General features: G+C 46.9%; 1 protein-coding gene across 7 annotated transcripts in view; it reads left to right on the forward strand.

The window, feature by feature from the left end:
* Nucleotides 1-19587, forward strand: part of NF1 (neurofibromin 1) — a 3279657-nt gene that overhangs the window by 2674050 nt on the left and 586020 nt on the right. For 4 of the 7 annotated variants that reach the window (XM_069614617.1, XM_069614621.1, XM_069614619.1 and 1 more), the window contains one exon: nt 3953-4103. In XM_069614617.1, the coding sequence (XP_069470718.1) occupies nt 3953-4103 (151 nt within the window). The remainder of the gene's footprint in view (nt 1-3952; nt 4104-19587) is intronic. The other 3 variants (XM_069614618.1, XM_069614623.1, XM_069614620.1) reach the window with 1 other exon arrangement.

Consider the following 19587-nt stretch of genomic DNA (forward strand, 5'->3'; position numbering starts at 1 on the left):
CAGATGAAGTTCCAGCCAGGGTTATTGGTCACATTAGCCATCCAAGATTGGAAGGCAGCACAAACATTGAATTCTTCATGCTTGGGGATAGATGAGCTGAGGTTACCTCAAGCCCAGTGTTTGTGTTTTTCCATTGAGTATTTTTACTTTATCTTCTATGGAGGAATGTTAAAATGTAGCTCACGAAATGCATGATGAGGATTTGGAGCCATTCTATAGTTTACCACTGGAACCATTATCCAAAGCATGCAAGAGTATCAAGAGGTATCCTCGACTTTGCCTGAAGCCTTCATTGTTGCATCCAGACCTTGCAAGGCGAAGCTCTACTTCTCAACCAGGATAAGCATGTTTAGGCAATTCCTTCTCTTCAACCAATGTACACAGTCTGTTCACGGTCCTGCACATTATTGTTTTAGCACCTTTCTAAATCTCACTGACCCAAGATCTATCCCCAGTCCGGAGTGGTCTGCACAATCTGAGAGGGGCTCTCTCCATCCTTGGACACAGACCTGGCCTTCATTGCTAGTCCTTTGGTTTGCAACTTCATCATGTGCATTGATCCATGTGGCTCTGCTGCTCCTCTTTGCCTCTATCGTCTTGATGTGCATGCTCACTTTTGTATGAGTCACCTGGAGACAGCTCTACTGTTGCCACATCTATTGGGCTTCATCAAGTTTTGCTGAAAAGAGGTTGTTCCCCTAAGAGAGGCCGAAGGCTAGGTCTCTCCTCTTCCGTTACCGTGAAGTTACTAATGGGCACTCTGCAACTCAAACCGCTAGGCCTTGGCTGCAACACCCTTTGTGCAGGTAGTCTGCCACCTAGCCCTGCCTCCCTGTCCCCTAATCCGTGATCTTAAAACCAGTCCTCCCAGGTGGACTTCTAGGGCTTGAGTGCATACCTCGTTCACAGGCATTGTATACTGCAATATATGTCTTGTGTAGGGCTTGAGCCCCCGCCTTGCAACTGTCACTCCTCTTGCCTTGGTGGAGGACCCTGTGCTTGGTCCTGCTGACTCCATGACTCCACAGTTTGGTGTTTTCTATTCTTCTTAACAACAGGCCTGCAAGCATTTACATACCTACAGTAAAAACATAACCAAATATGACCTACTGTCTTTGCCTCATTTATTCCTTGGCTCACTCTAACTCCCTAAATTAACACATGTGCGTCTTGGTAAACACTTATATTGGCATTTTGATTGGAGCTATTAAAGTAGTATTTGGATTTTCACTGCATGCTGTAAGATTTTAAAGCTTTGTAATGTGTGCAGCCCTTGTTTCCCGTTCTACTTTAAATTAACATTGTTTTTGTGTTGGGAAGGAAAGACGTTGCTGGAGTGTAAAGTGTGCCTGATGTATGTGATTAATTTGAAAATATTTTACCTAATGGAGATTTTACTGAATCTATTAAACCGAAAACTAAAACCGTTTTACCTTTCCTACTTTTGTTCTTATACCCTTACCCCACCTATTATACACTATACATATACCACTTTAGCTACCATTTCAGTGAAATACATTTGGTCAAATCTCCTTAGGTAAAATTGTATTCAGTGAAATGTAGGTATACATGATGTCCCCTTTAGTGACACCATTGCTCTTTTTGAATCTGCGCTTGATGCTTTCATGTCTTGCAGTAAAATTGACTTTGTGTGTGTGTTTTCTGTATCTTATGCCAGTATCCTTGCCTCTTTAGCGTGAAGCCTGACTGCTCACCCACAATTACCAGTCAAAGTTTGGACTTACTTGCATTGCAGGTCCATCTTACTCCAGTGGTGCTTCAAAAATTATTCCTGACTATATTTTTACTACCACAAGCTGTTTATCAACCTTCCAGGAAAGTTGGCCAGAACAGAAATAAAAAGGATGTGGGATTGAGACTCCAGTTTTAATAAGCTGGCATTTTAAGAGGCCTTTGTATATCGTCTGCCATAATCATATGTAATGGAATGTTGTATTGGGTTACTGAATTTGTTTTCATGGCTAGAGCTATTCAGTTAGCTTGTGATAACTTGTTTTCAACTGAAGATAAAAAAAATCAGAAATTACATCTCAAGTTACACCCTTCAGGGATCGGTGGAAAATGTACCGTTTATTAGTTGTTACTCAACAATTGCTCTTTTAATCCAAAACCTCAATTCGTTATGATGCACTGGAGTATGGCATCATCAATGACTTTGAATCTAATTTCACTCACAGGGGCACAAAACACATTTGATACTCTGAGTGTGGAGATGTCAGTAACCAAAGACAGTTTGCCACAGATCCTAGACTGTTAGCATGCAATGGGGGCTTAGATAACACATCCTCATTCGGTTGGATCATCTCCGATTCCTCCTGCTATCTACTACCTAATTCACAAAGCCTAAAATAGGAGCAAACCTGGAGATGCCTAGAGCATCTCTGAAATCCTCTCAAGTCTTTGAAACTCATTTTTGTATGCGAGAATCTGAGAGATGCTCCACGTATCTCCACATATGCTGCAGTTTAAACCTTTGTGAATGTGGTTTGAGGCCGCAGGAGAAAATTGAAAATGCCCATAGCAATCTCTGATTTGCTCTAGTTCAAATGTTTGAGAATCTGACCAACATTTTAGGCACTTAGCAATTTCATCACAATAAACACATATTCAAATTACCAAAATGTATGCACTTGAAATGATCACAACGATCCATTGAGGTTTTGCAGAGACAAGCAAGCCTAATATTAGTTCATTTAATGCTCACAAACTGGAAGGATTTGCCCTAGTGGGTTGGTAACAATATTTCACTATTAGATTTCCAGAAAATAATGTAAGTTATTTTCGACATCTCTTGGCAACATTATGGATTACCTTATAATGCATCGAGATTCACTTAGCAGCTTTAAATGCAACTTTAAATATTTACATCATCTCAAAACAAGGTAACCTATTGGAGTTCTAGTGATTTAAATAGTTTGTGCAAGGAATAGACAAACTACTTCCTCTATAACATTAGTGCCCCCGGGTTGGGACATGATCCTGAGCATTTCAGGGACCACTGGATATGTGGCATGTGCTCTAAAAAATTGGCCTTGTTTTGCAACAGTGTATATATTAATCCACATTTTGAGTATGGGCACATTAATCCCAGCCTCTCATTGCCCATTTCTTAATCATGGGGGCCCACTGGCAAACCCTTTTTCTTTTTTGTTACCTAGCACTCTGAGCCTTGGACACTTCATTAATCTAGCTCACTAAGGATGTTATTTTTTTAACTTGTGAACTTGTGTTAAAGTGATATTGGGCATTTATCATATGATTTCTTATTGTTACCTGGTTACCTAGAGAAAGTAAAACTACATTCTTTGTCCTTGGAAGAATATTTTCTCTTGCTATAAAAGAAGGTAGTCTTGCAGACTCACCCAAGGTTTGCCCCTAAACTAATGTCGTCTTTTCATGTCAGTCAAACTATTGAGCTATCAATTTTCTTAAAGGAACCACGGGCAGACTCAGAAAGACCCCTACATACGTTAGTCATCAGGAAGGACTTCATTTACAAAAGAAATCAGGTTTTTGTAGCATTCATCAAACACAATGAACGCATTAATCAGTAAAGCTGGACTAGCAAGTTGGATTTTACAGTGCATTCAAGTAAGTTACACATTAGCAAATACAAGTTTGGAACATTAGATCACATGGCACTAGGGACAAATTGAGCAACAATTCCCAATGTGATACAAATATATTAAAATTAATTTGTAAAAGTCCTACTGCAGTCCTTTCTCGCTGCGAGAAACTATTGAAATCCTTCTTTTAGAACTCAACCAATTAAACACTTTTGAGTATTTTACCAGGACTCGTTTGTTCCAGAGATCCTCAAATGTAAGAATTAGAAATGAATGTACCCTGTTTTTAATTAAATTCTTGTTTCAGTGCATGACAAACATATTTAATGAGATCTGCTGTCTGCTGAATTGTCTGCTTTTCTTAGCTTTGCTTACAGTGTCTGAGGAAGTGAGAAGTCGCTGCAGTCTCAAGCACAGGAAGTCTCTTCTGCTGACAGATGTTTCAATGGAAAATGTTCCTATGGATACATATCCAATGCATTATAGCGATCCAAGTTGCAGGTCAGTTACCGAATGGTAAGAGGAAAGAATACATCTGGTCTTAGGTTTCCCAGATCATGTTTCATATCTTCTGATTAAATACTATAGCAATTTGCAATTATAATCCACACTATTAATAATTAGCTTTATCTAGCGAAATTAGAATCAATGATTTTTAGTTCATTAAAGGCCAGTTTGTCTCTGCACCAGATTGTAAGATTTGTTTTGCTGTTTCACAGCATTTTCCTTGTCCTTCATGTACGAAGTAGACATTTCACTAAGAGTTTGTGGAAATGTTTGTGTCCCAGGTAAAACATAAAATATCAGCACTTAGTGCTATATCATGTTCAGGAAAGTTGCCCATTTCCAAGTGCCATCCACAAGTTGTATTGGAATGGGTTCTTTCATCCCACGGATGCCTCATCTATGATGTAGATCTCCCAGCAGAGCTGCTCTTTGGAAACATTTCGGCCACCAGGTAGTGCAGTGTGGCTCTGTCCGCTCATCTCAGTGCCTTTACTTGCCCTGCGCTGGACATGACGTTGAAGCCAGTATATTTTGAGGTGCTGCACCCCTTGACCCTGGTTCCTTTTTTCCACACACTGTGTTTGCTTCCGGAACACCGTTTTCGTTAGACGTTTGTCGGTTTCGTGCCATGCCGAATCCCACAAAGTCCTCTGGATGTAAGACTCCTCTGAAGAATTGGCACCTTAAGTACCTTTCCTGACCCAATCCATGATGCAGGAGAAATGGGAGACATTTCATTTCAAGATGCCGGACTTCTTTCCCAAGGCACCCAGCAGCACCGTCAGGGTCCACCACACTCTGATGAGCTGGCACAGACCCTTCTAAGGATTGTGACTGTATGCTATTTGGCTCAGCAGCGGCTTCTAGGGGCAAAGATCTGACACTACACTGCACTGCTCCATCTTCCAACATCAGTCCAGTCTTCTAGTGCTGGCTCCCTCTTCCATGGTGCAAGGTTCAACTGACTGCTTTTCGCTTCTTAGGCGAACATTCATTTTAAAGATGGAAAACATCGTTGATGAGTGTGATACCCAACACTTTTGGGCTTGAACCCTTATCCCCTAGCGGAGGACAAGGATTTCCCTGAGGAGTTTTATGGTGAGGAGAGTGAATTGATCGGTCTTGCCTCTGGTTTACAAGAGGCAAGTGTGCTGGATATGCTGCCGGAGCTGGATATGCTGCCAGAGCTGGATATGCTGCCGGAGCTGGATATGCTGCCTGCACCAACTCCAGGAAAACCTCAGGCTTCCTTGCAATGCCTGATGCCCATGGTAGTGGAGACCTTAAATCTTTTTTGTAAAGGTTCTACTTTTGTATTGAACCATGGACAAATAAAAAAAAAGACCTTACGGCTATCCGCCCCCTGCAGAATGAAAGTCCAATTCAAATTGATGAACATTTCTTGATTACAGTTCACAAAAATATATCTTACTGCTTTTCAATCCAGTAGTAGAAGCCCTGGTGCTTGGGCTATGGACAAGACTTGCTTCAGTTCCAGCGGTAGGCTAGGATATGACAAAATCATAGGCCTGCACCCTCAGACCCATCTTTTTTTTCCTCGCTCACCTCTCCTGAAAGCCTTGTGGTTTATGCTGCAATGGCAAGCCAGAAGATGTCCTTTGTCCCATCCTTCCAAAGAAAGTAAGAGGCTAGATGCTTGGAGAAAAGTGTTAAGCATGGACCGTCTGGGTTTACAGGCTATAAATGAATCCTGTGCCCTGGCCAAGTTCTCTTTTGGCCTCTGGTCATCTGTCTCAGACGGCACAGAACACCTACCTGGGGTGATATGAGGGATGTGGTAGGTCAGACAGAGGAGATGGACACAGAGGCATAGTTCAACACTGCTTGTTTAGGTAAATGAAAGGAAAACCTATTCTAATCCCTACTTCTAAGATGAGTTTCCTATACTGCAAAATAAGAAAAAGTGGCTTGTCAGAATGTCCCACCAATTAAAGTCAGTCATCCTATCCAAACCTAAGCTAACCTAACACTTGTCTATTCTATAGAAAAGATGAAAAGTAGGATCCTGAGCTGTGGCTTAGGTAAGGGTTACTTCACCCTCGTAATTAGTGGTGGCTGGTTACTGACCTTCACCCCAAAGTTCTGAGAGTCTCTGGTGTATCAAAAATTCAAAAATAAAATTAAAATAAAGTTTTGCAAAATAAAAAGGGCTCTTAAAGTTCCTGGTTGCTCAAAATATCCTCCAACTATAGGATTTTGTCTCCTCTCCAGGGATATACAGATTTGCACCAGGTGTCTCGTAACCCCAAGTCGAAGAATGTTCGTTCCTGGGCCTTTCTGGGCTCCCATGCTTGACATCCTCACCTGGCTTCCTTTCTCTGATTTACTGTCTTTTTACTTTCTTGCTGTTTGCTACTTTTCTTAACCCAGGGTGGGCTCTAGGCAGCTCTGGCCTATTTGTTTGTTAGGTTTTGTTTCCCACCTCCTGGGATATACTCAAGGCTCTCTCCATCCTTGTGAGCTATGGGCTTTTCTGGTGGTTTTGCGGATTTGGTTTTGTTCACCTTGTCCTGTCGTCTGTTCTCGTTCTGCCTCTTGTGGGCTTTGGACTTTGCTTGTCCCTTTGTTTGCCCTATCCTGGTGTATGCTCTGGGTAGGCCTCTCAGGGCCCTTTGTTTGCTCGCTTGCATCTGCCACTTCCTAGGGTATGCTGTTGGTAGGCCCCACGCAAGCTACAGGCTTCTCTGTCCGTTTTGTTGTTTAAGGTTGTCATCCCCTCCTGGGGTGTGCTCTCGGTTGGCCCCTTGCGGGCTACAGGCTTCTCTGGCCCTTTCGGTGACCTTGCTCCAAATGGTCTTTTCCTGTTGGGAGCGTGGGAATGTGTGCTCTAGGTCGCTGGTACTTCATACCTTCAGTGGTGCTGGCACTTCCTACCTCGAGGGTCTGTCTTGGTTGAAGCTACAGCATTCTCCACGCTGTCTCTTGTTTCCATCTACCTGGTTGTCTGCTTCATGCACGGCTTCACAAGCCCACGTTCCTCGCTCCCTGGCGGATGCTCTCCCTCTTACTGCTTTTTCATCTGTCTTCAGGTTCCTCCCTGGAACGGAAAAAGCTTGATTGGTGCTGGTTTCCACCGGTAGGTGACAAGCGGCAATCAGAAACCAAGCCGTTCACGTTGAAAGGGTCTTGCTCATAATTACTGTGCTCACTTCCCATTTAACCAATAAACGTGTCGATCTTAAAGAGAAGGGGAAGGTGGGATGTTATCCTTATCTGGGAATTTCTTGTGCCCAGAGGGGGGGTTCACCCAAAGTAGAATCTGTGTTGCCCTGCCCACTAGGGAGGGTTTTACATACCAGGTTTACCTCCCAAGTTCCAAAGGGGTTGGCTCTTGCTTGGGAAGAAGTGACGAATTCTGTCATACAGGGTTTTGAGCCCCTGGTAAATGATGGTAGGGAAATCTTCAGGCTAAATTCATGGACATGCCATTTGACATCAACATTTTTTTGGGGGGGGGGGGACCTGAGGGTGTACTCACTTCTTATTCCCCTGGTTCCTCCTCTTAGGTGGCCAGGGAAACGACATCGCTTTTGGATCCCGACCCTGGGGGTGGATATGCAAGGAAGGCTCACCTGGGTGGAGGGAACTTCGGGAGTGGGCATCCCTAGGTGAGACATGGTATCCCCCATTCCTGTTTCATAATGAACCCTCTATCCTGTCAGCCCTTTCCCTTTTCTTCCCCCCAAAATGTCTCCCAGAAACACGTCCTCAGCACTGGGATGAGGAAGAGACCAACTAGGAGGACACATACTTGTTTGGATGAGATAAACACCTATCCACCTTATATTATTAATACAGACACAGATCAGTTAAGTACCAAGACGAGGAGGAGACAACCCAGAGTTATGCACACTTCATTTAATTCCGATATCCCCAAACACCACTATGGTACTTGGATGAAGAAGAGGGCTATGGAGGTGTACCAGTGTAACAGCCAGGCATGTCCAGCTAATAGGTTTCACAGGGTCAGGCAATTGAACTTAATGACCCACACATGTGGTCATTTAACAATCCCAATGGGTATACAAATTCTGTTTGCACAGCACTTGGAGGGAAAAGAAGCCTGCTGGAGAAAAGCAAGCTGTAGAGATGCGGGCTGGAGAGAGAGGAGCAGGAGACACAGGCGCTGCGAGCCGCATCGAGCAGGAAAGAGGGACACTGAGGCCGAAGCCAGCCATAAGAGGTTCTTGAAGTCCTGCAAACCCTCCTTGTCGGGTACACGCAGTGGGAGCTGTGGGGCACTGAAGCACTCTAGTCGCTGCTGGCTACCGGGAGAGTGAGCAGTGCTCTCTATGGCCTCTGTGGGGGAAGAGTTCAAATGTGGAAGCTGGAAAGCAGAGCAAGTAATGGAAAGGAGCCGACGGGAGCTGCCGTGTGTAACCATTGAGTGGAAACAGGGAAACACTCATACTGGGTCCCTCTGGGAACTTGAAGCAAGCCCTTTTGAATACTGAAACAAGTTCCTTTGAATATCAAACGAATTGAAAATTGTTATTACGGGAGATTGAAATCCTGCTTGTGGACCAACAGGAAGGAGGCGTGAAGAAAGCTGGCAATCAGCTGTGGGAGTTCTCCGTTGGATCTGCTGGTGCAGGCCTAAGCAAATGACCAAGTGAGGGAAGCGAGGTTAGCTGTGCGGAGAGACTCTGTGCAGCAGGTCCTGATAAGGAGAGAATCCAGAAGAGCCGACGGAGCTGATCCTGGTCCCAAGAAGCCCCGGTGACATACCAAAGCCCCCGAGAAGGTAAGGGGATGTACAGGAGGCCGAGAGGGGACACAGTTACAGGCGGGAGAGACGCTCAAACAGCTTTCGCTCGGCCCAGTGGGAGTGGACTGTTAGGCAGAAACCTGTGCAGTTCCCTTAGGGACCACTGCAAAAAGTTTAAGACTACAGGTGTTGGCAGTAAACCCAATTGGTAGCAGTCTGTACCACCCAGATTTACCTGGTAGCTGTGGCTGAGCAGTCAGACTTCTCTCAAGAACAGTTAAGCAGTATATAGAGTATACACATTAGGTACAAAAATACAGTAGCACAAGCAAACGCTGACCAGAGCTTTGGTATGAAAGTATTTAATTATTTATTTAAACACACACTTGTAAAAATACACTGGCACTAATATGTCAAGCAAGTTCAAACACAGTCATTAGAAATATATACATCTCCCTGCTTAATTATTCGACAAGTCTTAGGAAAAGAACACCACTTATTATCAAATACAGAGGTGAGCACTTAACCAAGATGGCACTCCAATAATTATTTAAAAAGGGAGGGAAAAGGCATAATTAGAAAAGCACACAATACCAACACTTTTAAAAGAACCACAGCAAGTCAAGAAAGGCAGAGTATACTGTAGAGCAAGAAGGTTCATAGGCCAGGCCCACTCTTGGAGAGAGCAAGGCGGAATGTGCCCAAGATCACACAGTTGAAGTACACTTTAAAAGTCTTTGCAGATACTTCAAAAGGAGTTGGATCAGCTCAGAAAAGTTAGTTAACATGTCCCAGGTCACCCCAGGATAGAGAGTGAAGGATTTACGGGACACCTTGAACAGTCTGATGCAAGGGAGACCAGGCGGGACACAGTACCTGAAATGGTGAGAAAGCTCCAGCCGAGGCAGTTGTTCCTGGCAGCGGGTGCAAGTTGGTGCTTCGTCCAGGGGAAGAGGAGGTCTCGACGTGGAGGAAATCTGGAGGTCGTTGCACTGCCAGGGAAGAAACCAGCCGCGGAGTTTCTCGGTTAAAAGGTGTTAGGGAGAATTCTCTCTTTAGGCTGAATTTCCTAACCTAGGGAGTCCCCCAGCAGCTTTGCTGGATTTCTGGAGTTTGTTTTTTTCCCCTGCCAAGAGTGAGACTCTTTCTCCCACTCTTGGACATGATTTGACTGTTTGTGTTTTATGGGCTTTGGGGTCCTTTACTCCATAGGGCCTCATGTGTTTTTACTATGTGTGTTACACAGCACCCTCCGTGCAGTGACACAGGGATGTCATAGTGACACCCCACCATAGACTCCATACCCTGGGACTGACTACTGTCTCCCAGGGCATGTAAAGTCACCATTGGCTTTACTAGTCCCAAATTATTAACAGAAACCGGTACAAACCATCATATTGTGAACTTACTGGTCAGGGCAATTTGATTGCCCCGGGGTCTGTTAGTCGAAGGGGCACGTCTCCGTCCCCCCTGATCGAGTTTTGCCTGGTGGCAGTGGATACTACTTTTTATATTCGACCGCAAATATATCCCTATGGGATTTTCCCATTGTTCGAGGCTACCAACTTTAATTATTTAATTCTCATAGCCTCGAACATACCGCCGGTTTATTTATTTAATATTAATTCGCCGGTTGGTATTTTTTGCCAGGACTCGATTCTAAAATGGCGTTTGTGTTCTCTTCTGTGACTCCAACCCAAGTCGAGCCCTTTGTTGCACTTTTTGGCGGGCTTCTCCACAGAAGCCTCCAAAAGTGGTGCCACTCTGTCTGGGTACCACGGAGTGTAGGAGGGGGTTTAGGCACCCTGGACTGAGTTACCTTAGTAACTCAAGTCGCACTCTTGTGGGATTGGCCCAGGTGGTGAGCCGGCCGGCTCACCACTTAGCATGTTTGATTGACAGCTAGGCTGAGTGAATGGGGGTGTGCTGCATAAAAGCAGGGCTTTGGGGACTGGAACTTCAGAAGTCGCCACAGGACCTGAGAATCCGACGAGGGAGAAGCTGAGCCGACCTACCACGACGACACCACCGGTGGAGCCCTGCGGAACCCACTCGCCACTTCCCGACGACAGAGAAGATCTCCCGGCAGGAGAGGCTTCTTCCCCTGACTGGTGGGCACAACCAGTTTACCTTCTTTTCCTCACAACCCAGGACGTCTTGTGGTCGAATTGCCCGTGCCAAGCACCCCAGCAACCGGATAGCCACTTAACACTGGATCGCGAATAAAAGGACCGCTCCTTTTACCTGAGAACTCCGCGGCTGGTTTCTTCCCTGGCAGTGCAACAGACTCCTGTCTTCCTCCCCGACGAGATCCTCCCTTCCCCCGGACGAAGCACCGACTTGCATCCGCTACCAGGAACAACTGCCCCCGCTGGAGTATTCTCACCACTATAAGGTACCATGTCCGCCAGGCCTCCCTTTCTAAAGATTGCTACAAGGTAATAATAATCCCTTAACCTTCTGGACTGGGCTGGCCGCCTTGACCATCTAACTGGTCCCTTTCTTTGGTCCAACTCTTTCTGAACCTTTTCAAGACTTTTGTGCACTTCAACCGTGTGACCTTGGACACATTTCATTCTGATCCTCTTAAAGTGGATCCGGCCTTCTGAACTCTAACTTCACGGTTTTACTTTGCCTTCCTCTCTTGTTGTGTTCTTGTGAAAGTGTTGGGATCTGTTTCAAATTATACTCTGCTTTTCTCTCCCTTTTTAAAACGAATTATTAGAGTGCCATCTGCGTTAAGCGCTCACCGCTGTCTGAAAATAAGTGGGGCTTTACTTAAGACTTGTCTAATATTCTTTTAAGGGGGTGTATATCTTTTAGTGACCGTGTTTTTGAACTGCTTAACATTAGTGCCTGTGTGTTTTGTTAGATGTGGTTTTAAATAAATAATTATATCTCTTTTACACCAAGCTCTGGTCAGTGTTTACCTGTTCTACTGTGTTCTTTTGACCTATTGTGAATACTCTGTATACCGCCTAACTTCTCTTGAGGGAAGTCTGACTGCTCAGCCACAGCTACCAAGTGAATCTGTGTGGTACAGACTGCTAACAAGTGGGTTTACTGCCAAACACCTGTAGTCTTAAATCTTTTGCAGTGGTCCCAGAGGGGACTGCACAGGTTTCTGCCTAACAAAAGGTACTACCCTTTGATTTGCGGTAGTGGTGAAGCGTGGCTATCCGGCCGCCGGGGTGCTTGGCATGGGCGATTCGACCACGAGACGATCCAGGAAGGCGAAAAGAGGGCGAACTGGTTAACCCCACGAGTTCAAAGGAAGAAGACTCTCCAGAATGAAGATCTTCTCTGTCGTCGGGGAGTGGTGAGGCGGTTCAGCAGGGCTCCACTGGTGGTGTCGTCGTTGCAGGTCGGCTCAACTTCTCCCTCTTCGGATTCTTTAGGTCCTGTGGCGACTTCTGAAGTTCCAGTCTCCAAAGCCCTGCTTTTATGCAGAAAACCCCCATTCATTCAACCTAACTGTCACTCAAACATGCTAAGTGGTGAGCTGGGCGGCTCACCACTGGGCCAATCACACAAGAGTGCGCCTTGAGTTGCCGAGGCAACTCAGTTCAGGGTGCCTATTCCCCCCTCCCACACATCCTGTAGACCCAGACAGAGTGGCACCACTTTTGGAGGCTTCTGTGCAGAAGCCCGCCAAAAGTGGAACAAAGGGCTCGACTTGGGTTGGAGTTACAGAGGCGAACGCCAACGCCATTTTAAAACCGAGTCCTGGTAAAAAAGACCCAACCGGGGAATAAATATTAAATAAATAACTCAGCAGTATCTTTAACATTGCACCAAAAAAGTGGTGCGTTTAAAATGAATGGGAAAATCCCATAGGAAATATTCCGGTGGAATATTTTGCGTGATAACCACTGCCACCAGCCAGAAACTCGACGAGGGGGGACTGCACAGTGCCTCCTGAAAAACAGACCCAGGGGTAATCTAATTACCCCTACCAGTACTTCCACAATATGATGGTTTGTAATGGTTCTGTTCACAATTTAAGACTAGTAAAGTCAATGGTGACTTTACATGCCCTGGGAGACAGTCAGTCAGTCCCAGGGTATGGAGTCTATGTTTGGGGGTCACTATGATACCCCTGTGTTACTGCGCTGAGGGTGCTGTGTAACACACATCCCAATAACACATGAAACCCTATGGAGTAAAAGACCCCATAGCCCATAAAACACATTACAAAGTCAAAGAACATTCTCAAATCATGCCTAAGAGTGGGAGAAAAAGAGTCTCACTCTTTGCAGGAGAAAAAAACAAACCCCAAATATCCAGCAAAGCTGCTGGGGGACTCACTAGGTTTGGGAAATTAGCCTATACAGAGAATTCTCCCTAACATGGACTCGCTATTTGGCCTTACCAGTTTGTCGACCCTCCTACACCATCTTCCTCGTGTCAGTGGCAGACAGAAACTCACTCACCACCTGGGAAGGGCCAGGGTCCCTACCATGAACATGAGAAGGGTCTGGCACCTAAAAGTAGATGTCAAGAGCATAAGAGGAAATCTTCCTAGTCACAGTAGGCAAGAGAAAACTACTGACCACCAAAGAAGGGGTTGGGACGCCAACAGGATTTGGCACTTTACTAAGAACAAACCAGAGTGGCAAAGGCTACTGCAGGCTGAAAGCAGTGAGTAAGAACTGTGGCATGCAATACCTGGAGAAGGGAGGCATTCTCCTGGTGCTGACCTATGAGTTGATAAAGACGCCAGGGGAAGGTAGTCTCCCTGGCCTTGTTGTGAACTGTACCAAGTAATATCAGGAGAAGGAAGCCATTATATTGGTCGTGGGCTGAGAGTTGTGCTGGCGACTCCAGGGAAAGGGAGTCATTCCCCCTGGTTTTTTTTTAAACTGTATGGATCTACCCTAGGTGAAGGGAGCCATTCTCCTGGATGTGCAATTCTATAAGCACTCCGTGAAACCTGCAAGCAAGGGGAAGGGAGTCATCCCCCCTGGTATTTATGTCGTAAGAGAACATTCTTTTGGACAGTGTTCAAGAAACAGGAGAAGGGTGCCATTCTCCTTGAAGAGGTACCTTTCTGCTAGTTTACCTTTTAGTTGTGTGAGGGATAGAAGTAGGTTGTGACACAGGACGGTGGAGATTAATTTTACGGACATTCTGACAGACACTTTAGTATTAGTTTTGAGGCAGGGTAACCCCTCTTAGAAGAAAGGGGGTAGTGAGGACCTTTTTCTAGATGCTAATAAGTCTACAACCAAAATCATGCCACCTTTGTGTCAGCTTCCTTCTTTGACACCCTTACAATTCATAGAAACTATGGATGGAAAGTTGCCAAAAGAGAACCCTTAACAGCTACCACAACAATCGAGGTGATGTAGATCCCTTTCCTCTGTGGAGAGAAGCAATGAGACACTGGTGCTGGGCTCAGAGAAAGTTTTCGCTAGTGGCAGCAAAATTCGCCCATACAGAGAATGTTATTGCTGATGCCTTGAGTACACAGCATTTTGCCTCCATAAGTGGGTGCGCTGTCAGGGAGCTATGGAGGAGATCTTCTCCCATTGGGGGACTTAATGTGTACCTCTTGGCTTCCATTGGAATGTGGAAGTGCAAGGTCTTCACTCCAGTGAATTTACTCAACAGGGTGCTCTAGTGAACTCACTGACGGTAGAGTGGACTTTCAACCTCCTCTGTGCATTCTCATGGATCCCTGTCATTCTGCTGGTTCCCGGGAGGTGGAGTCTGTTTGGGTCAGACTGGGCCTTGTTAATGTGGTATTGCAGTTGCTCGATGTGTCCATCTGCCCTCCCTGGTGTCCTCAGCAAATGGTGGTTCCAGTCGGGCGGGTGCTCTATTTGAATTCAACACCCTGAACCTTTGGTTACCTGGTGCCGAGAGAGTGATCTGGATCCTTTTATTTGTCCCACATCCTCCATTCTGCAGACCCTCCAGGATATTGTGGCATGACATATTTTGCGGCTTAAAGCAGGTTTTACAGCACAAAATTGCATAATATATTGCTGCATTTTTGCCCGATTATGAAGCCCTGCACAAATGTCGCAATAAATGCAATTTTTGTTCTGCAAAACTTTCTTTTTTATGCTTTAAAGTTTTCAGTTTTTGGATTTCTTGCTTTCGTTGGCACAAACAGTGCTGCAGATTGTCACTGTGAAGGGGTACCTTGCAACGATTTTGGTTTTCAAATGGACCACTGAGCAGGGCTAGTTTTTCACGATCCACAGTGTTATGCACTTTTTGCAGTGATTGTGCAAATAGCTTCCCGCATGCCAGTTTGTTGTTCTGGCATGGGATTTAAATTGAGTGTTGGTAATTCTTATGGGCACTCCGTTTGAGCCCCTACATTCTTGTTCTTTAAGGTTGCTCATCGTTAAGATATTCTTTTCTGGTTGCCAAAACTTCCGCTAGATGAGTGAGTGAGCTCAAGGCGTGTTACATTTAAACCTCCCTGTTTGTTTTTTCTAAAGAGAAGGTGACATTGAGAGTGAGGCCATCTTTATTGCCAATAGTAGTCTCTGAATTCCATCTCACTCAAAAGATCCATCTTCCTGGACTATTTCCTCCAACTCATCCTTTAAAGGCAGAAGAGCAATTCTCTCGGCTGGACCCAGTGCATGCTCAGCTACTGCATAGCTCAGACTAGGTATGGCAGTAAAAATGACCAGCTTTTTGTAGGTTGTGCTGGCAGGGCTCTGACAGACCCTATCATGATAAATCATTGTGATGAATCAGATGAACTCATCACCGATTCCCCGGCTGTAACCTCCCCCCATGTGACATGGGGACAGCAGCAGCTACCTGATCCTGGCCATGGGGGTGGTTAATTGAGGGAGGATCAAATGGAAGGGGACAACTACTGGGGAGAGGGAATGATTCCATTGTATGAGTTGCAGTATTCCTCCTTTGTCCCTGACTAAGACTGAGACGATGAAGAAGAGGAGGGAAGAGTTAATGCAAACTAAGCAAAGTCCAAAGACTAACGTACAGACTAGTTGTTCATTCAACGTGAATTGCCCGGGACATTTAAAAATGGCAATCGCGGGATTCCAAGATGGCGGACGGTAGGGAGTAGACGTACCGTCTGCAGCTCCCGACTCCGGAGTGGTTAGAGAGCGGTCCACCACCCCGACAGCTGTGTGGAACTACCGAGCGGAGTGACAGAGGTCCCGGTGCCTGCGGGAGAGCATTGCGAGGTGCGGAGAGGAGGGGACCCTTGGAAACAGAGAGGCCAGGCCGGCTGTGCAGCGGCCCAGTGCCGACTCGGCGGACCAGCGCAGAGGGAGGTCAGGACGCCCACCCAGCGGCTAACGTGTGGGGCCATCGCGGAGGAAGGAGGTGTCGGACGGCCCCCGGGACGGTGCTTGCCCGTGGGGGCTGTTGGAGGCAGCCAGCCAGGAAAGGCGGCCTGTGGAGGCTCGCGGCTGGTGAGCCCAGAGTGGAGTAGCCCTGCGGCGTCGGCCGAGCGCCCGCCCTGCTGGAGGAGCCAAGGGGGGGTGCTATCGTGGGAGGTGACCGTCGGCAGCCCTGCGGCCTCGGGTGGGCTCCCCTTCCCACCAACGCTCAGACGGGCAGTCCAGGAGGACGGCGGGCAGCCGCCCGAGCACGAAGAGGAGGAGCGGAGCGACTTGGGGCTCCGGGAAGCCGCGGTAAGCAGACACCACGGCGGGAGGCTGGTGGGGGGGCGTGTGGGCCCCTAGACCATCGTCACTGAAAAGGAGCGAGAGGAGGGGGCTGCCCTGGCTGCTCCCCTGGAGGTGGTGCCCCACAAAGAGGAGGGAGTGACGGCCCGTGGAACTTGTGGGCTGGGGATGCCTCCGGTGCCTTAGTGACTGCCTTCTCATATGTGCTGGCGCATGCGGGCATTCAGCGTATCAGAGCCACATCTTGCTGTTGGTCCAACTGCAGACTCACACCCGGGTCGGGTGGTACCTGGGGCTACTTCGTTTTTTCTGACTTTTGGAGATTTTTGCCACTGAGCCCATCCCAGGGCGTGGTCACCCGACTGGCATACATTTGGAGCGCGGCAGCTTGGTGGCACGCCGGGAGGAAGGAGACCCGGGCTGGGGGTGTCGAGCGGGAGGATCGGCGCTGAAGGGCCGACCTACGGAGCCTTACCTGGTGAAGGAATCACACCGGAGAGGGGCAGGAGAGACGAGTACAAGGTGGAATCAGCCCCCACGTGGCGGCCCACGGCTTGGACAGATGGCAACGCGCCACAAAGGGAAGAGTGGGAAGCCCCTACAGCATCTGCGGGAGTCGCAGGGACCCTCCGCTCACTGTGGTCGGTGCAGGATTTAGGTGAGGGCTCGGATGGGGGAACTGGTGACTCGGAAGAGAGAAGTGTGACGGAGGACACGCGGCAGGAGCTGCCCCCGGTGGCTGGACAGGACGTGCTGGGCGAGATCCAGGTGCTTCATACCAACTTGGCAAAGACATTCCAAGATCAGTTTCAACTGATGAGGGCAGATCTCAATGAGGCTTTCGGGGAGATAAAGCGGGACCTGCGGCAATTGGGTGAAAGGACTGATCTTTTGGAAAGGGGACTCCAGGAAATGGAAAAGGACACAACCGCTAATAATGAAGCCATACAGCGTCTTGATGTAGCGACCCAGAATCTTGAGATTTAGATGGAGGACGTTGAAAACAGGTCACGCAGAATTAATATAAGGGTGGAGCAATTACCGGAGTCAGTCTCGGATAAGGAACTGAAACGGGAAATCCAGGGCATCTTTGCGGATATTATAGGAGCAGCGGGCCCGGACGCCGTGGAGCTGGATCGCGTCCACAGGATTGGCAGGCCTGCCGGGGGGCCCACCCCTAGGCCGAGAGATGTACTTGCTGCCTTTGCTAGATACGCACAAAAGGAGGCTGTTCTTCAAGCCGCACGGAAGCAGGAACCAATAGTGTACAAAGGCCAACAGATAGCTTTATACCAGGACCTAGCAAGTACCACCCTAGTCAAGAGGAGGCAGATGGCGCCAGTACTGAAGGTGATGAAAGATTGCGGTATCCGCTACAAGTGGACATTTCCATTTGGCCCTTTATTTGATTGGGAAGGCTCACAGCAGTGGATAACGACTGTCCAGGAGGGGGCCACTTTGCTGCGTCTCGACCTTGATGAGGACCTCCTGAGAGGGGCAAGGCGAGCCAGAGACAACAGGCTTTGGTTGCCAATGGAGGAAGGTGGGGGGCTGGGCTGGGCAGTATGGCAAGGAAAGGAGTGGAAGGAAGGGGAGGAGGAGGGTATTCACCCCAGGAAGCGGAGAGGAGCCGCGGTAAGGATAAAATGGGGGTGCGGCTGGCGAACTGCTTCACAACGCTGTCTTGAAGTGGCTAACGCATAATGTGAGGGGACTGAACTCCCCCCTTAAACGCATAAAGCTGGAGCTCTTCACTAAATCTCAGAAGTCAGACATGCTGGCGCTGCAGGAGACACATTTATTAAAGCGAGACCAGGGTTGTCTGTGCCTGAGGGGCTTCCCACTGATATTGTTTGCATCGGGCCCCACGAAAAGGGAAGGAGTCGACGTGGCTTTTGGGAAGGGAATCAACTTTAGACCACATGATACCCTCAGAGACAGCAATGGGAGATACATTATGGTCAGAGGGGAGATATTAGGGTCTCAATATACTATTGTCTCGGTGTATGCCCCCAATGTGGGCCAGGACCAATTCTTGCAGGAGACCTTGGGGACTTTAGAGAATTTTGCTAGGTGGCAGGTGATAGTGATGAGGGACTTTAACCTCACCTGGGATAGAAAGGGGGACCAGTCTCGGCTCGAGAGGGAACGAGGCGGCGCTATTGCATCTGCCTGGCAAATGTCCAGAACAGGAAAGAGGTTGCAGCCAGTCATCTGGATGAAGGAGCTGAAAACGTTAGGCACATCCCTTGAAGCCAGATTGTAGCATTTTGAAATGCAGAGGATGATTGTGAGGGGTCAGAAATGAGAGGCTGACAGAATGTTGTAGTATTCTCATTGTCATTTTATTTAACAGAAAATGATTTGGCAAACACCTCTCTCGCCTTATACTAAGAAAGGAGGTTCCCTACTTAAATTACTAAACCTAGGAATCAGTCTGTGTCAAGTACTTAGTAACCTGGAAACCATCCTTGGGTCCAAAACATTCTAAACTGACCCTCACAATATAAGCAAACAACTAGGAGTGCAAGGAAGTATCTCTGACATATGTTTAGTGAAAAACGTGTTCATTATCAAAATAAAGATAAATGTTTCGCAAGGAAAATCATCCTCGAAAGCAGAGCATAGTTCACTTCCCCTGGATTTTTAGGTAGGATGGTGAAAGTGTCTCTTTTAAACAATAGTTTGTTGAGGTCACAAATGTGTGTCTCTGGCCAACACATCCTTAATGCCTTTATCCTGGATTCAGAAAGTTCTGATTCAAACAATATTTTCCATAATATCTAACAATGCCTTTGTAGCAAAAAGTGTCTGTCTTGAACAACCATAATTTTATATTGGATTCACGAGTTTCTGGTCTTTTAAATGTAAAGATTTTGCTGTTGCAGTTACATATCAGAACTTATTTCAGGTACTTTACAGGTTTCTTGGTACCCTTCCTTGCCAGCTATGTCAAATCACTTTTAAAACTTTTCTTTACAAGTCTGATGGATTGTCTGGTATACTCCTTCCCCAGGAATCCTCTTATGGGTTCTTCAGATTCCCTCGTATACTGCCCTGCCAGGTATCTTCCCACCGTTTTTAAAGTGCCTGGTAGCTTTGGCTGCCAGGACTTCTTGTATACATTTCTCCTTTG

The sequence above is a fragment of the Ambystoma mexicanum genome, chromosome 9 (assembly GCF_040938575.1).
Source record: "Ambystoma mexicanum isolate Mex_15411 chromosome 9, UKY_AmexF1_1, whole genome shotgun sequence".
NCBI lineage: Eukaryota > Metazoa > Chordata > Amphibia > Caudata > Ambystomatidae > Ambystoma > Ambystoma mexicanum.